Source organism: Amblyraja radiata, chromosome 16, assembly GCF_010909765.2.
Source record: "Amblyraja radiata isolate CabotCenter1 chromosome 16, sAmbRad1.1.pri, whole genome shotgun sequence".
Lineage (NCBI taxonomy): Eukaryota > Metazoa > Chordata > Chondrichthyes > Rajiformes > Rajidae > Amblyraja > Amblyraja radiata.
The window spans coordinates 50065787-50087887 of NC_045971.1; the positions used below are offsets into that span (position 1 = coordinate 50065787).

General features: G+C 43.2%; 1 protein-coding gene across 1 annotated transcript; it reads right to left on the bottom strand.

Annotated features, from left to right (window-relative positions):
- Window positions 1-21088: 21088 nt before the first annotated feature.
- On the bottom strand, window positions 21089-21783 carry LOC116982217 (zinc finger protein 214-like; the record flags this gene model as incomplete). The annotated part of the gene is made up of 2 exons (XM_033035514.1): window positions 21647-21783; window positions 21089-21562 (listed from the first exon to the last, which is right to left on the bottom strand). Coding segments are annotated over exons 1-2 (576 nt in total), but the record flags the coding sequence as incomplete, so codon positions are not given.
- Between the last annotated feature and the right edge of the window lie 318 nt (window positions 21784-22101).

Here is a 22101-nt window from a genome sequence, read left to right on the forward strand (position 1 = left end):
CCCAATTAAAACACAATTGGACAGCTATCCAGGAGACAAATTCATTCTTGCTACTGCCTTCATGAAGTAAACAGAACCACACCCAGAAATCAGTCTGAAGGCTCCCGACCCAAAATCCCACCTGTCCATGTTCTCCACAGATGCTGCCTGACCCGCTGAGTTACTCCAGCACTATGTGCCTTGTTTTGTAAACCTGCACATGCAGTTCCTTGATTTTCATCCCAAATCTTCCCTGGTTTCAGGGCTTTTATTAAGTTCTGGACAACTGGACAATGGGTGCATTATGGGGAAAGGAAGGTGGTCACAGAGCAATAAAGAACCATTTTGCAGTGAAGAACACAAGATCTAAGTTGTAGACAGCGCTCCCAATGTGCTGTGAATTCACACAACAGGTCGCTCCAATGTGTGGTCAACACTCCCACCGTGTGGTCTAAGAAAGAATTGCAGATGCTGGAAAAATTGAAGGTAGACAAAAATGCTGGAGCAACTCAGCGGGTGAGGCAGCATCTATGGAGAGAAGGAATAGAAACATAGAAAATAGGTGCAGGAGTAGGCCATTCGGCCCTTCGAGCCTGCACCGCCATTCAATATGATCATGGCTGATCATCCAACTCAGTATCCTGTACCTGCATTCTCTCCATACCCCCTGATCCCTTTAGCCACAAGGGCCACATCTAACTCTCTCTTAAATATAGTCAATGAACTGGCCCCAACTACCTTCTGTGGCAGAGAATTCCAGAGATTCACCACTCTCTGTGTGAAAAATGTTTTTCTCATTTCGGTCCTAAAAGATTTTACCCTGATCCTTAAACTGTGACCCCTTGTTCTGGACTTCCCCAACATCGGGAACAATCTTCCTGCATCTAGCCTGTCCAACCCCTTGAGAAGATGGGGAGTAAGAGCAGAGCTGCGGGAAATAGAGGAGACCATGATAATAGTGCTGGAGAAACTCAGCCGGTCAGGCACCATCTCTGGAGGAAAAGGATGGGTGATATTTTGGGTAAGAACCCTTCTATTCCATCCCAAAATCACTTGTTTCTCCAGATATGCTGCCTGGCCACTGAGGTACTCCAGCAATGTATCTATCTTTGGTATAAACCAGCATCTACAGGTTTTTGTTTCTACATTTACATCAGCCAGATTCAATTTCAGTTGTGATAAGGTTAGGGTATCATCACTTTTATAATATATATTTTTATTAAAGGTAATCAATTACAATGCTTCAAACAACTTTATATCAAATTAATTCAATTTGCATTAAGTAAAACACTAATAATACTTATCTACTGTTTTTTTTTAGAAATAATGATAGAAAAAGAATAGAACAGTTATAAATCATTAAGAGAGTGATTAAATAATAATTTGATTATATATAAGAAAGAAAAGAGAAACGGAAAAAAAAAAATATATATAACATGGGTGCTGATGTTAATAACACTACTACAAGTGATAGTATCAATAAAGACATATATGTTAATTCCAATATAAAAATGAATTGTTCTCACCAAATCCCGTAGGGTGCACGCCGAGCTGTGTTGCCAAGAACAGCTACTTCTCTAAATACTGTATATATGGAGACCATATCTGTTCAAAAGAATTATACTTGTCCAATAGGACAAATCTAATTCTTTCCAGATGTAACGTCTCCATCATCTCTGCTGCCCACATTTTGGTTGTGGGGGATAATGTTCCCTTCCAAAATTTCAATATGATTTTTTTCCCAATTATCAAACAGTAATCAAAGAAATGTCTTTGATTTACTGTAAGTGATAGATGTAAATCCGGAATTCCAAATATTATTAGCTTTGGGTTAGGGTCCAATTTAACTTTGATTACTTCAGAAATAACTTAAAAAATTTCTGTCCAGTAATAATTCAATTTAGGACATGTAACGAAACTATGTATTAAATTTGCCTCTGCTTTCTTGCACTTATCACAAATAGCGGAGAGATTCGGAAAAATACTATTTAATTTAGTTTTCGAATAATGTAACCTATATAATACTTTAAATTGTATCAATATATGTCTGGCATTTAATGAACACCGGTGTATTCGTTGTAGACTTTCTTCCCAGTTTTCTTTTGTTATAGCCAATCCCATTTCATTTTCCCATGCTTGACGATATGTTTCCGTTATTGGATTCTCCTTATCCAAAATGATGTTATATATATAGGCTATTAATTTTTCTGTATTTGGATATATATTAAACAGTTCGTCTGACAGTCCTGCTTCTTTATTTTTATAATCTTGTGTATTGGATTTAATATAATCTCTAATTTGTAAATACCTAAACAAATGTTGTGGAGACAATCCATAAATATCTTGTAACTCCTGGAATAAAAGAAATTTTCCTTTTCTATAAAGGTGTTCTATCCTTGTAATTCCTAAATCATCCCATTGTTTAAACCCCCCATCTAATATAGCAGGTTTAAACAATGGGTTATTCATAATTGGTCATCTAAATGAGAGATTATCCAAATGTAGAGTCTTAACTATTTGTTTCCAAATACGTCTATTATTATATATTATTAGGTTGTCTTTATAATTTTTTTTTTGTACTTCCGTTGGTGCAAAAATTATCGAACCTACATTGAAAGGTAGACAGTCTTCCTTTTCTATATTTAACCATGTCGGTTCATGATCCATATTTACCCACCAGAAATTCATATTCATATAACATGCCCCATCTACACTAGTCCCACCCCGGCCAACATGCCCCAACTACACTAGTCCCACCCCAACCAACATGCCCCATCTACACTAGTCCCACCCCGGCCAACATGCCCCATCTACACTAGTCCCACCACGACCAACATGCCCCATCTACACTAGTCCCACCCTGACCAACATGCCCCATCTACACTAATCCCACACCAACCAACGTGCCCCATCTACACTAGTCCCACTCCAACCAACATGCCCCATCTACACTAGGCCCACCCCGACCAACATGCCCCATCTACACTAGTCCCACCCCGACCAACATGCCCCATCTACACTAGTCCCACACCAACCAACATGTCCCATCTACACTAGTCCCACCTGCCCGCATTTGGCCCATATCCATCCAAACCTGTCCTATCCAGTGTCTCTTAAATGTTGTGATAGTCCCTGCCACAACTACCTCCTCCGGCAGCTCATTCCATACACCCACCACCCTCTGTGTGGAAAAGTTGCCCCTCACATTGACATTATTAATGTGAACCATTTGTGCACAACTCTGCTGGTGTGAGTAATAAATGAAATGATAGATAGCAAAAATACACAGTGGCGCAGCGGTAGAGTTGCTGCCTCACAGCGCCAGAGACCCGGGTTCCATCCTGAATACGGGTGCTGTCTGTACGGAGTTTGCATGTTCTCCCGTGACCTGCGTGGGTTTTCTCCGGGTGCTCCGGTTTCCTTCCGTATTCCAAAGACCTGCTGGTTTGTAGGCTAATTGGCTTCTGTAAAATTGTACCTAATGTGTGTAGGATGGAGCTAGTGTACGGGGTGATCACTGGTCGGCGATGACTCGTTGGGCCGAAGGGCCTGTTTCCGCTCAGTATCTTTGAAATCTAAACAATACCCGGTGACTTGGCCTCCACCGCCCTCTGTGGCAATGAATTCCACAGATTCACCACCCTCCGGCTAAAGAAATTCCTCCTCATCTCCTTGCTAAAGGCATGGGTGGGAAAGGCAGAGAGGGTGAGGGGCCAGACGCAGGCATGTGGGACTAGCTTCAATAGGCATGGCTGTGTGTTTCTGTGCTGTGGGACTGACGGGGCTCAACAGGGTAGTAGTTTGATGCTTCAGCCTGCAGCAACCCAGGAGAACTGTGTTCCAGATGCTTCATTAGTTTGTTGTTCTGCACATCGACCGGGAGGTGATGAAATCTCCCGTTTACACGCAGCCGCCAGAGCAAACAGTGTACATACAGTGATGACAAACACAATAAATGCAATATCCAGTGCAGAACAGTGTTGCAGAAAGCCTGGGGTAGCACGGACGAGAGGGGCTGAAGGGCCTGTCACTGGGCAAGATGACCACCAACGCTGTCCGTGTGGAGTTTGCATGCATCGCCCCCGTGGTGGACCGGATGCGGGTCGAGGCAGGGGAGACGAGCTCAGCCGTCCAAGCCTCAATCCAAGCTCAGCCTTCCTCCCGCGCATCCTAGCCCCGACGGGCTGAGTGCCGCCGCCTTCCTCCCAGGACAAAAACCGAGGGGAAAAACACAGACAAAACCTCTTCCAACCACCCGAACTCCTCAGGGAATGCCCCTGTCCTATCTTTGAAATCAAGCCGTCACAATTGTGCACGATCAGTCAGATTTATCCTTTTTTTAATATATAGACGAAAGCTGATCAAGTTCAAGTTGGAATTTATTGTCACATGCACCAATTAAGGTACAGTGATATTTGAGTTACTGTACAGCCATACTGAGTAAAAAGCAACAAGACACAGCCACGTAAAATAAAATCTAACATAAACAACCACCACAGCAGAATCCACATTCCTCACTGTGATGGAAGCTAATAAAGTTCAATCATCTTCCCCTTTTGTTCACCCGTGGTCGGGGCTGTTGAACCCTCCGCAGTTGCCGCTCGCTGCCGACACACTACATAAAAGTCCCTTTAAACTTCCATGATCCAAAGACATCCTCATGAAGAAGGCCTACGCTTGGACAGCTATCCAGCCAGAAGATGCGAAAACATTGCGGGAGTTTGCGATATGTCTTAGAAGTATGAAATAAATTACTACCCTCTTAGACCACATGCAAGAAATGAATGTTGTTAACAATATGAAAATGATCACTCTAAAACTGCCCTATAGACTTAGAGAAAAGATAAAGCTGGTCTGTTAGAGGAAAATGAGAATGGAGAGGCCATGCTTCCTGATCTGGTGAACTTCATAGAAAAGGAAGTACGGTTCATGTCAAATTTACGCTATGGGAATATTCAAGATCTTAAAATAATCGCAACTGTCAAAGATTCTACCTTTCCTAAAACAAAACGAAGGTCAGGACCTAAGGGAAGTAGTTTTGTTTCCGCTCTAAATACCTGCAGAAACGAGAGGCCCAAAGGAAGAATATACATCTACTGTTAAACCAAGACGGTACTGCTTGTCATCCAGCGAGAAGAAGACAGAGGAATGACAAAGAGATGGCCCACGAGGGAAGGGATGGGGGGCTGTCGATGACTGGTTAGCTCGGACCTTGCATACCGTCCCAAGAATGGACACCACATTCTTGACAGGGCAAAGGAGAGCTTGTAATAGGAACATTTTTAGACATTAAACATGAGACAATAGGTGCAGGAGTAGGCCATTTGGCCCTTGAACCAGCACCACCATTCAATGTGATCATGGCTGATCATCCACAATCAGTACCCCATTCCTGCCTTCTCCCCATATCCCCTGACTCCACTATCTTTAAGACCACTATCTTGCTCTCGCTTGAAAGTATCCAGAGAACCGGCCTCCAGGCAGAGAATTCCACAATTCACTGTGTTAAAAAGTGTTTCCTCATCTCCGTTCTAAATGGCTTCCCCCTTATTCTTAAACTGTGGCCCCTGGTTCTGGACTCCCCCAACATTGGGAACATGTTTCCTGCCTCTAGCTTGTCCAAACCCTTAATAATCCTATATGTTTAAAAAAAGATACCCTCTCATCCTTCTAAACTCGAGTGTACAAGCCCAGCCGCTCCATTCTTTCAGCATATGACAGTCCTGCCATCCCGGGAATTAAACTTGTGAACCTATGCTGCACTCCCTCACTAGCAAGAATGTCCTTCCTCAAATTTGGAGACCAAAACAATACTCCAGGTGTAGTCTCACTCGGGCCCTATACAACTGCAGAAGGACCTCTTTGCTCCGATACTCAACTGCTCTTGTTATGAAGACCAACATGTCATTTGCTTTCTTCACTGCCTGCTGTACCTGCATGCTTACTTTCAGTCACTGATGAACAAGGACCCCCCCAGATCCCGTTGTACTTCCACATTTCCCAACTTGACACCATTTAGATAATAATCTGCCTTCCTGTTTCTGCTACCAAAGTGGATAACCTCACATTTATCCACATTAAACTGCATCTGCCATGCATCTGCCCACGCACCCAACCTGTCCAAGTCGCCCTGCATTCTCATAGCATCCTCCTCACAGTTCACACTGCCACACAGCTTTGTCTCATCTGCAAATTTGCTAATGTTACTTTTAAATCTCTTTATTGATGTATATTGTAAATAGTTGCGGTCCCAGCACCGAGCCTTGCGGTACCCCACTAGTGACTGCCTGCCATTCTGAAAGGGACCCGTTAATCCCTACTCTTTGTTTCCTGTCTGCCAACTTCTCTATCCATGTCAGCACTCTACCCCCAATAACCTATGCCCTAATTTTGCCCACTAATCTCCCATGTGGAACCTTATCAAATGCTTTCTGAAAGTCCAGGTACACTACATCCACTGGCTCTCCCTTGTCCATTTTCCTAGTTACATCCTCAAAATATTCCAGAAGATTAGTCAAGCGTGATTTCCCTTTCGTAAATCCATACTGACTCGGACTGATCCTGTTACTGCTATCCAAATGTGCGGCTATTTCATCTTTTATAATTGACTCCAGCATCTTCCCCACCACCGATGTCAGGCTAACTGGTCTATAATTCCCTGTTTTCTCGCTCCCACCTTTCTTAAAAAGTGCGGTAACATTAGCTACCCTCCAATCTACAGGAACTGATCCTGAGTCTATAGAACATTGGAAAATTATCACCAATGCGTCCACAATTTCTGGAGCTACTTCCTTAAGTACCCTGGGATGCAGACCGTCAGGCCCTGGGGATTTATCAGCCTGCAGTCCCATCAGTCTACCCAACACCATTTCCTGCCTAATGTGGATTTCCTTCAGTTCCTCCATCACCCCAGATCCTCTGGCCACTCGTACATCAGGAAGATTGTTTGTGTCCTCCTTAGTGAAGACAGATCCAAAGTACCTGTTCAACTCATCTGCCATTTCCTTGTTCCCCATAATAAATTCACCCTTTTCCGTCTTCAACGGTCCAACTTTGGTCTTAACTAATGTGTTCCTCTTCACATACCTAAAGAAGGAACAGCAGATGCTGGTTTACAAAGAGAGACACAATCTCCTGGAGTAACTTGCACTCTGGAGAACATGGACAGGCAACATTCTAGGTCAGGACCCTTCTTCACACTGCTTGGTGTGGGGGGTGGAGAAAGTTGGAAAGGAGAGGTGGGAGTGGTCACCTTAGATTCCCTTCCCTCTACAGATGCGGCCTGACCCACTGAGTTCCTCCACCGCTTTAGAGGGAATGGACAGACAATGTTTTGAGTCAGGACCCTTCTTCAGACTGAGTGGAGAGGGTGGGGGGAGGAAGCTGGAAAAGAGAGATGGGGGCTGGACAAAGCCTGGCAAGTGATAGGTGGACACAAAATGCTGGAGTAACTCAGCGGGACAGGCAGCATCTCTAGAGAGAAGGAATGGGTGACGTTTCAGGTTGAGACCCTTCTTCAGAAGTGATAGCTGGATATAGGTGAGGGAGACACAAGATACTGCAGATGCTGGAATCTTGCATAAAACACAATTTAGTTAGATGCACAGGATCTCTTGCCCAGAGTGGGGGAATTGAGGACCAGATGACATGGGCTCAAGATGAAGGGGAAAAGATTTAAAAGGAAACTGAGGGGTAACTTTTTGTGTATGGAACAAACTGTCAGAGGAGGTAGTTGACGCTGTGACTATCCCAAGAAACAGTAGGACAGTTGCATGGATAGGACAAGTTTGGAGGGAGCTGGTGAAGCCCTTGCCACACTGGGCATAGGTGTAGGAGCGCTCACGGGTGTGGGTGCGCTTGTGGTTCAGCAGATGGATGGAGCGGGTGAAGCCCTTGCCACACTGGGCACAGGTGTAGAGGCGCTCGTCGATGTGGGTGCGCTGGTGCACCAGCAGGTGACTGGACTGGGTGAAGCCCTTGCCGCACTGGGCACAGGTGTAGGGGCGCTTGCGGGTGTGGGTGCGCTGGTGGTTCAGCAGATGGGTGGAGCGGGTGAAGCCCTTGCCGCACTGGGCGCAGGTGTGGGGGTGAGGAAATATTATATAAATAGAACCGCTTGGATAGTGACTTTTATATAAGCTAGGTAATTTGCAAAAGAAAAGCTTATAGTTTTCCTGAACTGAAATAAAGTGCAAACAGACATATACACACAGGCAAAGATGAATCAAAACATGGAGGCCTGAACCTGAACCTGCTTAGCTTAGGTTTATTGCTGAGGCACTGGAGGAAATTGTATTTGATATGACTTTGTGTTGAAGAATAGATAACTGAAAAGGGGCCTCTTCTTAGGCCAGAGGTCGGGTGTTCTTTCCATTGTGGACATTCTTGAGCTGTGAGGTTTGTGCTGAGTGTGAGATAACAGGCCCTGTAGTTAGCCTTGGCTATGTTGAATTAGGATGAATGTGAGGGGAGTAGTTGTAAAAGACCTTGTAGAAAGATTGAAAATACAGCTTCCAAAGATAGCAGGAAAAGGGGAGGCTGTAAGTTAAGCTGTATGAAGTATGTAAGTTAAGTGAATGAAGCTGTATCCTGGAACCAAACACTAATTAACTAAATTGACAGATTTATGACCCATGTATGCTTGGTTGGGATGTGAATGGTTTTGAACTTAGAAACTGTAATTCAGCAAACGTATATAATTAATGTTTTAAAGACATAGGTAAAAGTATTTAAATGTGAAATTATAGTAACACCAATTATGAAATGTATTGTCTTAGTAGAAAGGTACACTTTAGACATAGAAATTGTTTAGATTTATAGAAATATATTTTCACTTGGTATAGAAAGTGTGTATGACTTGTGTGATCATTGTGTTATATACGTATCTTGTATTTAGAGGAGTGGTCTTTGATAAGAACCTACTGGGGTTTTGCTGTGTTGAAATAAAATAAGCAAAGTTATAAAGTTATTAGACAGGCAAACAAAGGTTGTAATGAGGCCAGGGAAGGGGGATCATGTGACTGATGTTGTAAATCACCAGAAGGAATCAGATGATTGGTTACTAGCTTGTCATACCCTCTGTATCTGAAATGTCTAATACCTATATAAATGCCATGAGTTTGTATCAAAGTTACTCCTCTCTGGACCCGCCCCAGAGCATCAGCTCTGTGTTGGAAGGTTCAAGAGACTAGTTTCAGCTGAATAAAGAATTGATTTTAACAGCAACAAGTGTTTGAGTCAAGTTGATTTTAGATTGACAGAATCAGTTTAACATTTGGTGTCAGAAGTGGGATTCAGATGGATAACCGACAACTCAAGGAACGAAAATAAGTCAAACTGCGCACTGGTCAGACCAGAGGAATTGGCCAAGCAGGAGTGAGTAGTTAAACACCGCTCTGTTTTCCTCTTCTCTGTATTTCGCTGCGTAGTCGACCCTTCGTTCTTGTTTTGAATGGGATCCTGACAGAATCAAGTCAATCTAACAAACCTTGTTGAGTGGTAAGATAGACTTTTAAACAGACTCGTCCATTGGGAATGGGGAAACTCAGTCATTGGGAATGATAATATCCGACACAGAAAATTCATACCCAGATGCAGCAATAATTGTGTTAGGTGACTTCAACCATACCAACCTGTCCACTGAGCTTCCAAACTACCACCAGCACGTAACCTGCCCCAGCAGAGGGAACAACACGCTCGACCACTGCTATACTCCATTTAAGGAGGCTTACCGTGCCTTTGTAGGAGCTCCGTTGGGCAAGTCAGACCACGCGATGCTGCTGCTTATCCCAAAGTATAAGCAAAAAATAAAATCCTCAAAAACTTCGCCCAAATCTGTTAGGTCGTGGTCTACAGACGTCATCGAAAAGCTGCAAGGCTGCTTCGCATGCACTGATTGGGAAGTCGTCCACGCAGCTGGAGACCTCCGCGACTACACGGACACAGTAACGTCATATGTCCAATTCTTTTTTTTTAATTTTTTTTTAAAATTATTTTTATTAGAAGTACGGTAAATTACAATAACACACAACACATATATCTTAATACATTTTTTGTACCGCTTCATTTTTTTTTTTTAAAGCTTTAAGAAAAAGATAGAAGTAAGGAAAGTAAAGAAGGTGCGCAAGAGAGTGTTGGGAAAAGAAAGCCCCTTAGAAAAGAAGTTAGAGAAGGAAGTAAAGTAAGAAAATAGACCCTAGAAAAGAAAGAAAAAGAAAGTAAGGACAATCGCTCTATTATAACATTAAACTCCGCAGAAAGACTACCAACCAAATCTGTTTTTGTTGTTTTATCTCCCGATGCCAGGTCCTGATACCATTTATTTATTTATTTATTAAAAAAATTACTATTGCACCTCATGCTTGTAATAGGTCCATAAACGTAGACCACGTCTTTTGGAATTGGTTTGCTTTACCTGCTAAGAGGAATCTCATCTCTTCCAGATGTAATGTTTCAAACATATTTGATGTCCACATTTTTATTGTTGGTGTGGGCGCATTTTTCCAGAATTTAAGTATGAGCTTTTATCCCATTATTAGCCCGTAATTGAGTAAATTCTTCTGATACACGTTTAATTCAGGGATACCTTCCGATATCCCAAAAATGATCCATTCTGATTTTGGTACCAGTTTTATTTTAATTAATTTTGAAAAAATATCAAATATTCCATGCCAGAATTTTTGGATTTTTGTACAAAAAACAAGAGTGCGCTATGGTAGCTTCTTGACACAGACATTTATCACAGATTGGTGAAACATTAGGAAAGATTTTATTTAATTTAGTTTTTGAATAATATAGTCTATGTAATGTTTTGAATTGGATAAGCGTATGTCGTACATTGATCGAGCATTTATGCACCTGTAGTAAATGATTATCCCAGCTCTCTTTTGAAATTTTTATAGCTAATTCTTGTTCCCAGTCTCTTCTAATTCCATCTGTTGTGGGTATTTCTATGTTTAAAATGATATTATATAAGTACGATATTAAGTTAGCTGATTCCGCCTTTGTCTTCATTGCTTCATCCAGTAAGTCGGAAGGCATATTATGATAGTCTTTTGTGTATTTTTTCAAATAATCACAAATTTGAAGATATTTAAAATATTGGTTATTTTTCAAATTATATTTCAGTTGTAGTTGTTGAAATGATAGTAATTTTCCCACTTCATACAGATCTTCGAGCGTTTTGATTCCCATTCTTTCCCATTGTATAAATGATTTGTCTATGATTGATGGTTTAAACGATGGGTTATTGGCTATTGATATTGAGAGAGATAGGTTTCTTAATTTTAGATTCTGTTTTATTTGTTTCCATGTTCTAATTGTGCTATGTATAATTGGGTTTTTATTATAATTTTTATTATTCAGATTTATTGGTGAGAGGATAATCGCTCCTATATTACTCGGGGAGCAGTCCCCTTTTTCCATTACAATCCAGTCCGCCTGCTGGGCTGAATTGTCCAGCAGGTGAATCATATTTTTAATATTTACTGCCCAATTATAATACATAAAGTTAGGGAGCGCTAGACCCCCCCACTCTTTTCGTTTATGTCCAATTCTGCGAGCAACTCTGTATCCCTTCAAGAACGGTTAAACAATACAACAATAAGCCCTGGTTTACAAAAGAAATTCAACAATTAAGAACTGAGAAAAATGCTGCATGTAAATCTGGAAATAAGCAGGACTACATGGCTGCAAAATATAAATTAAGGTCCACAATAAGGAAAGCCAAACACACTTATGCCACCAAACTAGAACAAGAAATCTCAACCAACACTAGAACTGTCCGGAAAAAACTTCAGGAAATCACCAACTATAAAAAGACATCCACCCCCATCCCTGATAATGATCATCAACTCCCAGATAAACTGAACACTTTCTATGGCAGGTTTGAACAGTCTCCAGTCCCTCCACCATCGTCCCCCTCTCCTCTTCCTCCCCCTCCATTCCACATCCAGGAGGCCGAGGTGAGGACTACCTTCAGGAGACAGAAGAAAAACAAATCAGCAGGCCCAGACAACATCAGCCCAGCAGTGCTCCATCATTGTGCAGCAGAACTGGCCCCTGTGTTCACCAACATCTTCAATACCTCCCTCTGCCAATGTTCAGTGCCCCCAGTGCTTCAAACAATCCACCATCATTCCTGTGCCCAAGTCTAACACAACATCTTGCCTCAATGACTACAGACCGATTGCCCTTACATCTGTGGCCATGAAGTCATTTGAGCGCATTATTCTCGCTCACCTCAAAACCAGCACTTCCTCCAACATGGACCCATATCAATTCGCATATAGAGCCAACAGGTCAGTAGAAGACACAGTCAACCTGGTCATCCATCACACTCTGCATCACCTGGAAACCGCCAACACTTACGCCCGCATCCTGTTCATGGACTTCAGTTCTGCATTCAACTCCATCAAACTCTTCCATAAATAAACGGACATGAACATTGACCCCTGCATCTGTCACTGGATCCATAGCTTCCTCTGGAACAGACAACAGAGGGTGAAGATACATAACACCATATCTCACCCTCTGCACCTCAGTACAGGAGCCCCCCAGGGCTGCGTCTTGTCACCCTGGTTATTCTCACTCTATACAAATCAACTCACATCCCAGTATAGTTCAGTCAAAATATATAAATATGCAGATGACACAACCATCATAGGTCTCATCTCTAACAACAACGAAACAGAATACCGCACTCAAACACACAAAGCAGTCACTTGGTGCACAGTTAATTATTGCAGAGATTTATTTTAAAAGTTTCTGCTTGTTTTGGGACTGCGAGCAGTCTTATCAACTTATCAACTAACTGCCGAGCTCCCACAACTGTGGCTGGCAACCTGCCATGAAACTAGCGCACCAAAAGAGGGGAGAAAATCTTTTTGGACTTCGGAGGAGGCACAGCGGAACCTTTAACATCTTGGAGTATCGCTGCGACGCTGCAGGGATTTATTTTAAAAGTTTCTGCTTGTTTTGGGACTGCGAGCAGTCTTATCAACTAACTGCCGAGCTCCCACAACTGTTGCTGGCAACCTGCCATGAAACTAGCGTACCAAAAGAGGGGAGAAAATCTTTCTGGACTTTGACACCTGCATCCAGAACAGCCCCCCCCTTACTGCCTCGCCGGTGCTGACCGGGCCGGTCTGGCTTTTGTGTGGTGTGGGAGGAATTCCAAACCTGCACCGTCTCGACATCTTCTGTGGCAAAAATCCAAGATGGCAGCACACGTCTCCTCCTGTCTCTAACTGTGTCTGTTTGTTTTACAAATATGATTTCAAGGAATGTTCAACCTAACCAAGTCCCTGGCTCTGCTGAGTCTGCTGTTAATTTTAATACCCCTGCTGAATTTGAATCTGACTGTGACTCTATTTATATGTTCTCTGTTGTTTTTTTAAAAATTATTGTCTGTAACTGTGGAACTGTGCTGCTGCCTGTCTTGGCCAGGACTCTCTTGTAAAAGAGATTTGTAATCTCAATGAGACTTATCCTGGTTAAATAAAGGTTAAATAAAAATAAAATAAAAGTTAATAACCTCCTACTCAACACATCAAAAACCCATGAACTTATCATTGACCTCAGACGTAAGGCACAACCTAAGACCCCCCTACTCATCTCTGGCGAACCCATATCCACCAGACTCATTCAAACTTCTTGGCACTCACATAAGCAATAACCTCAAATGGAAAATCAATTCAGATCACATTTATAAAAAAGCCAACCAAAGACTCTTCTTTCTCCGTCAGCTCAAGAAGTTCAGAGTGAGGAAACATCTCCTAATCCGATTTTAAACAGCCATCATCCAAAGCATGCTCACTTCATCAATAACAGTTTGGTACAGTGGTTTAGACACTCACTCCCATAATAAACTACAGCGCATTGTCAACAAAGCATCCAAAATCATCAGCACTCCCCTCCCATCAATAGAATCACTCAATCTCAAACGGTCCGTGTCAAGGGTGAAGAAAATCATTTCTGATCCCTCCCACCCAGCTCACCACGTCTTCCACCTGCTGCCCTCAGGAAGGCGCTACAGCTCACTGCCCGCCAAAACATCACGATTTAAACAATTTCTATCCATATGCAATTCGAACTCTGAACACTCTATGACAATATCACATAGCCACCTCGTGCATGTACTGTATACTGTATGTTGTTGTGTTTTATGTTATGTTTGACGGGAATCAGCCTATTGTGTAACATCCTGTACTGAATATAAATTCCACCAGCTTGACTGTGTGGTCATTAAATAATCTGAATCTGAATCTGAATAACTCCGTCATTGGGAATGATAACTTGTAACTGGCAACAGACGGTTGAACTGGATCCTGTCAGCTAATCACTGTTAAATTGAGCTGGATCCTTCCTCTTGTCATTTGGAATGGAAAGAGGGTGGTTAAAGATTTGGAAACAGGGTCGGCTAAATACTGACAATGCAAAATTAATCTTGAATCATTTGGAATGGTGGGAAACAATTGAATTCAGATCCAGTGATGTCACGGTTGCTAAATAAGAAAAGTAAAACGTTATCGTCATTATTATATTGTTGTAAGAATAAAGCATAAGAATATTAATACTGTGTATGGAATAAGTGGGTGTGAATATTGTAGTAATGTGATACATTTAATAAGTGGAGGTATTGAGATGAGAGTGTGCACACAATAGAGGAATAAGGAGAGAGAGAGAGAGAGAGAGAGAGAGAGAGAGAGAGAGAGAGAGAGAGAGAGAGAGAGAGAGAGAGAGAGAGAGAGAGAGAGAGAGGAAAAAAAAAAAAAATCTGGAAGATAAGAAAGGACTGTGCAGTTCAAATGGTTGGCCTTCAATTAGCAGAGGGAGACGAAGGGGAGGTATAGGAGAATAACTGGAATTTGGCTCCTAGCGCGTCTCCACTTCCTTATCAGCCCCCAGGTCACAGTCCGAGCCCTAGTCAGTGCTGACAGTAATTTACCCAAGTTTACGCAAGGCAGAGTCAGGAACCGACAGTGCAGCCACCTCAGGCATCTGACCCAAGTAGAAGGAGAAGCCCCAGTTTACAGACCCAGTTTAGTAGCAAGGCATACTAGGTCCCAGTCTAGAGAAGGTGCTGAAATAGACGGAATAAGAAAGCATCCTCCAGGTGCCAATATCCTGTCAGAACAGTCCCTAACCCCAGAGCCCTAATACCTCCTCCACCCAATCAACAAGACGACGACGAAACAGCCATGAATAATGTGTGGCTGCCATGGAAACTACATGAGATTATGCCAATTTTGTTGGGAATGCCTTATAAGAATCAGAATCCTTTCATTGAATTTTTAAGAAGAATGATATCTGTATATCACGCCGATTCCAGAGATTTATGGGCACTACTTCAGCAAGTATTCACAGCGATTGAATATATCAGGCTCTTGGTTCACTTAACCTATGACAACCCATGGAGCCCTAGAGGCAGAGCACCCAGGGGCAGGTTACAATGAGGATCGATTACAGCTTATGTTTGGTAGCTCCAGCAGCCAATCGATATATCAAAGGTTTTGGATATGAAACCAGAGGAAGGAGAGGCTGCAGAAGAGTTTCTGGAAAGGTTTAAAAAAACATCTACGGCAACCAGTCAAGTGACACTCAGTATCAGCAAGGGAATGACTGGCCACAGTTTTGTGCCATGCTTATGAACTGCGTCGCAATAGCTATTTAAACCAATAATATGGACTAGTCAGAGTCTTCATCGGCCCACATGTCAAGAGCTGTGAGAGCCTTTTGGAAAGACTGTCCTATTGGAGACAGGGAAGCCCAGGTAAAGGTAAAAACGATGTGAATAGAGAAACGAGAGAAGTTCCACCAGTGGCTGTACCTGACTGAATGGGCTAACATATCTGGATGTTACCCTGTTTACGGATGGCAGCTCATCCATTATTGAAAAGGGAGAATGGTTGTCAGGCTATGTGATTGTCAATCAGGAGGGAACGACCATTGAAGCAGCATCTTTTGAGGTTCCCTTCTAGGCCCAGCTAGCCAAACTATTTGTGCTGACTAGAGCCTGCACCCTGGCCGAAGAACTATCTGCAAATATTTACACGGACGGCCAATATGCTTTTGGAGTGGTTCATGATATCGACAATTATGGAAGAATCGGGGGTTTCTAACCTCTTCAGGGACAGTGATATCTCACAAAAATTGGGTTCTAATTTGCTACAGGCCATTAAGTTACCCAGTCAGCATGCTGTTATCAAAGTTAGAGCCCATACTATAGTCCAAGCCCCATAGACATAGGAAATTGCCTTGCCAACGAGTTAGCTAAGAAAGCTTCTAGGAGTCACCAAATTGTTGGGCCCCACATGATGAGGCAGACTAAAAATTCTACTAGAAATAAGTCTCCCTTGAAAAAAGGAATGCCAACCATCCAGGAAGTACTTCAAATACAAGAGGACGCTCCTGCACAGGTAGAACAGCTGTGGCAGGACCAGGGTTGTCTGTATGATCCTGTCACTAGCTTATGGGTTACGCCTGACGCCCAGACTTGCATGTCTGACAAGCTTGCGTTGTGGGTTATTGAATGTGTACGCTTTGCAACTCATTGTGGGGCCAAGGCCGTAAGTGATATGATTTTAGAGATCTGGTGGCATTGGGAATCTTCTGGACTTGTCCCAGCGTATCAGCCAGTGATGTCTGATTTGCCAGCAGCATAATCCTGGTAAGGGCTTGCCCTGTGAACCAGGTAAGACCCCTTTACCAGCAGGTCCCTTTGAGACCTTGCAAATGGACTACATTGAGTTGAAAAGATGCCAGTGTTATAAGTATGTTCTTGTAATTGTCGTTTGCAGTAAATTGATGTTTTCAGTAAATGGATTGAAGCATGGCCGACCACTGACAATAAGGCCTCTACCATTGTAAAAATATTGTTACGCAAAATCATATCACCATTCGGTGTTACTGCGCGGTTAAGTTCAGATAATAGTCATCATTTTATTGCTGTTGTAAACAAAGAAATTACAGATACGTCAACAGCTCCATTGTGCGTCTTGACCTCAGGCCACTGGATTGGTGGAATGGGCAAATCAGACATTGAAAACCAAATTAGCAAAATTAGTGGCATAGACTGGCTCAACATGGTTAAAACTGCTTCCTGTAGCTCTTTTTCAGATACGCACTATACTTTCTGGTGTGGCACGAGTAACGCCTGCGCAAATCATATATTGTCGACCTTTATAGAAGCCATGGAATGACCATGCCCCCACAGTGGTCCATTTCCACCAGATGACTGAGGAAATGACATCCTATGTATTAACCCGTGCTTTGCAAACTTCTCATTCACAGGTCAGGGCTGTATATGGTGAGGAGCCAGTGGTCAAAGTTCCATCTACTATTGAGCCATGTTGCTATGTGCTGGTCAGGAACTGGAAGCGTAAGCACTTGGACCCACAATGGGATGGTCCCTTCCAGGTCATCCTCACCACTACGACCGCTGCCAAGGTCGAGGGTTGTGCTGCATGGGTTCATCTGCACCACTGCAAATTGATTGGGGAGCCCAATCAAAAGGGGAGAGAAGAGTAATTTTTATTATTTTTTATATTTCTGCTTTCCTTGGGAGTTGTATCATCATATGTTTAGTTGTATCATTATAAGTTTAGTTGTATTATTATAAGTTTAGTTTTGAATCCTTATTTTGCTATATGGTTAAGAATATGCGACTGATTACTGGACTGACTGACTGAAGGACGTTTAAATTGAGTGAACAGTTGTTTAAGTTAATTAAGTAAGAAATGAGCTTTTTGTGAGCCTTTGCATATTTCAGATAAATTAAAATGAGGCGATTCATCCTGCTATGCATCCTGATGCTACAACAGATGGAGGGAAATGGACGCTAAATTTGACAATGTGTCCCGGGACAAACAAGCAGAGTCTTTCACCTCTGCAAAAGAGATGTGGTACAGTGCAATGGCCCAGATTCCTTTGTATCCTGGGATGTCACCAAGATTGACTATTGCAATGGGATACACGTCAGCCCGATTGGCAGGTAGACTTAGATAACCAACACCTATGGGAATTACCCTGTTGGTCTCTGGAGTGCAAATTTGACTTTTTCTGCAGACGGTATTCTTTGGAAGACGACTCGGCAAAGGAACATTTGTATGATGGACTATGCTATCGAGAAGCATTAGTGGAAGGGTTTCGGCCCGAAACGTCGCCTATTTCCTTCGCTCCATAGATGCTGCTGCACCCTCTGAGTTTCCCCAGCAATTTTGTGTACCTTCGATATTCCAGCATCTGCAGTTCCCTTTTGAACACAGTGGTCTACCCTTGTTTACAGGAGAAAGAACATGAGAAAAATATGGGAAAAATGGGCATTGGAAGAAACAGACTCTACCATGTTTATACAAGCCCATAATGAACTATTTGGTAAAGGACAAATTGTGAGTTACCGTGCTACTATCAGAAATCCGTCTGTTCTCTTTACAGGATAGATATGCCTTATACTGTCTGTTGGCACATGAGGGAGAGACATGTGCTATTGTGAAAGACAGATTTATGATGGGAATTCAGGGCAGAACAGTAACATCACAAACATCAAAATGACATTATTACCCTGCTCAATGGGATACAGGAGGGTATTGAATGGGGAGACTGGGTATTTGGGGGATTTTATAATTGGATCATTAGTACTACTTTGGTTCTGTCTTCACCAAGGAAGACATAAATAATCTTCCGGAAATAGCATGAGACCGGGGGTCAAATGAGATGGAGGAACTGAGTAAAATCCAGGTTAGCCGGGAAGTGGTGTTGGGTAAATTGAATGGATTAAAGGCGAATAAATCCCCAGGGCCCGATAGGCTGCATCGCAGAGTACTTAAGGAAGTAGGCATGCAGGTGCAGCAGGCAGTGAAGAAAGTGAATGGTATGTTAGCATTCATAACTTAAGGATTTGAGTATAGGAGCAGGGAGGTTCTACTGCAGTTGTGCAGGGTCTTGGTGAGACCACACCTGGAGTATTGCGTGCAGTTTTGGTCTCCTAATCTGAGGAAAGACATTCTTGCCATAGAGGGAGTACAGAGAAGGTTCACCAGACTGATTCCTGGGATGTCAGGACTTTCATATGAAGGGGTTAAACAGGCTAGATGCAGGAAGATTGTTCCCGATGTTGGGGAAGTCCAGAACAAGGGATCACATTTTAAGGATAAGGGGGAAATCTTTTAGGACCGAGATGAGAAAAACATTTTTCACACAGAGAGTGGTGAATCTCTGGAATTCTCTGCCACAGAAGGTAGTTGAGGCCAGTTTATTGACTATATTTAAGAGGGAGTTAGATGTGGCCCTTGTGGCTAAAGGAATCAGGGGGTATGGAGAGAAGGCAGGTACAGGAGACTGAGTTGGATGATCAGCCATGATCATATTGAATGGCGGTGCAGGCTCGAAGGGCTGAATGGCCTACTCCTGCACCTATTTTCTATGTTTCTATATATGCAGCAATAGTGGTTTTGTGTTTGTTTGTGGGAATTGCTTTTGTTAAATGTATTATTTCTAGACTAATGACAGCCTTGGATAATGTGGAAACTGGTGAGAAGATATTAGTGCAACATCTAGAAGAAGACATTCAATATTATACGATGAGGTAGTTGAAAGGATGGTAAATGTGCAGGTTGAGAAATAATTATTAGAAGATGAATGTATTAGAATGAATAAAATGGAGATAGACCAGTGGTATGGAACCCAGAATAGCTGAGCACCCTAAGGGCTAGGGTATGAAGCACAGCAGAGTTAGGGAACAGCATTGGTGTCAACATGCCAGCCTGCTGACCTACGTGGTCCAGATTTTGGGGGCTATAAAGCATCTCGAGGTTAGGTATAAACTTGGATGACTAATAAGCCAATGCTGATGAATCTCTGTCTTGTGTTATAATCCTATTAGTGGCCATAAATGACCAGAGTGGGGAATGAGGAAATATTATATAAAAGAACCGCTTGGATAGTTACTTTTATATAAGCTAGGTAATTTGCAAAAGAAAAGCTTATAGTTTTCCAGAACTGAAATAAAGTGCAAACAGACATATACACACAGGCAAAGATGAATCAAAACATGGAGGCCTGAACCTGAATCTGCTTAGCTTAGGTTTATTGCTGAGGCACTGGAGGAAATTGTATTTAATATGACTTTGTGTTGAAGAATAGATAACTGAAAAGGGGCCTCTTCTTAGGCCAGAGGTCAGTTATTCTTTCCTTTGTGGACATTCTTGAGCTGTGAGGTTTGGGCTGAGTGTGAGATAATAGGCCCTGTAGTTAGCCTTGGCTATGTTGAATTAGGATGGATGTGAGGGGAGTAGTTGTAAAAGACCTTGTAGAAAGATTGGAAATACAGCTTCCAAAGATAGCAGGAAAAGGGGAGGCTGTAAGTTAAGCTGTATGAAGTATGTAAGTTAACTAATAAATTGAGATTTATGACCCATGTATGCTTGGTTGAGATGTGAAGGGTTTTGAACATAGAAAATGTAATTCAGCAAACTTATATAATTAATGTTTTAAAGACATAGGTAAAAGTATTTAAAACTGTGAAATTATAGTAACACCAATTATGAAATGTATTGTCTTAGTAGAAAGGTACACTTTAGACATAGAATTTGTTTAGATTTATAGAAATATATTTTCTCTTGGTATAGAAAGTGTGTATGACTTGTGTGATCATTGTGTTATAAACGTATCTTGTATTTAGAGGAGTGGTCTTTGATAAGAGCCTACTGGGGTTTTGCTGTGTTGAAATAAAATAAGCAAAGTTATAAAGTTATTAGACAGGCAAACAAAGGCTGTAATGAGGCCAGGGAAGGGGGATCATGTGACTGATGTTGTAAATCACCAGAAGGACTCAGATGATTGGTTACTAGCTTGTCATACCCTCTGTATCTGAAATGTCTAATACCTATATAAATGCTATGAGTTTGTATCAAAGTTACTCCTCTCTGGACCCGCCCCAGAGCATCAGCTATGTGTTGGAAGGTTCAAGAGACTAGTCTCAGCTGAAAAAAGAATTGATTTTAACAGCAACAAGTGTTTGAGTCAAGTTGACTTTAGATTGACAGAACTCAGTTTAACAGGGGCACTCGCCGGTCTGGTTGCGCTGGTGGGACAGCAGGTGACTAGACTTAGTGAAGCCCTTGCCGCACTGGGCGCAGGTGTAGGGGCGCTCGCCGGTGTGGAGGCGCTGGTGGTACAGCAAGCTGTCGGAGCGGGTGAAGCCCTTGCCGCAGTCGCTGCAGGTGTAGGGCCGCTCCCCGGTGTGGGTGCGCTGGTGGGACAGCAGGCAGGTGGACTGGATGAAGCCCTTACCGCACTGGGTGCAGGTGTAGGGGCGCTCGCCGGCGTGGGCGCGCTGGTGGTACAGCAGGCTGTCGGAGCGGGTGAAGCCCTTGCCGCATTCGCTGCAGGTATAGGGCCGCTCCCCGGTGTGCAGGCGCCTGTGCGCCTTCAGGTCCGGAGACGACTTGAAGCCTTTTCCGCAGTCAGAGCAGGCGAAGGGCCGCTCACTGTTGTGCACCCGCTGGTGCACCTGCAGCCCATTCAACCGGGTAAAGCTCTTGCCACAGGTGGAGCAGCCATAGGGCTTCCCGCCCGTGTGCACCTGTCGGTGCACCTTCAGGTTATTCACCGTCTTGAAGCTCTTTCCGCAGTCGGAGCAGGTGAAGGGCCTCTCGCCGGAGTGTACCCGCTGGTGGGTCTCCAGCAGGCTCGGGCTCTGCCAGGCCTTGCCACACACGTCGCACTCATATCGCTTCTCCTTGTTGTGCCCCGTCATGTGGTCCTCCATCGAAGCTCAGCCCCTCGAAGCTCAACCGCACACCGAGCAGATGTGGGGGAGGGGGGGGCTCAATGGCCGCTCACGTCCCCGTCTCTCTGTCCACAGTAATGGCTCCTAAACCCTGCAGGAGGGGAACACAGAGGGTCAACAAGCTGGCAAACAGGACATTACTAGCACATATTGGGTGTGTTTATGGCGGCGGAAACTGTTATATAATTCTGCGCGGCACAGTGGCGCAGCGGTACAGTTGCTGCCTCACTGCCAGAGACCCGGGTATGATCCTGACTACAGGTGCTGTCTGTGGGTTTTTACTCTGGGTGCTCCGGTTTCCTCCAACATTTCAAAGACGTTCAGGGTTGTAG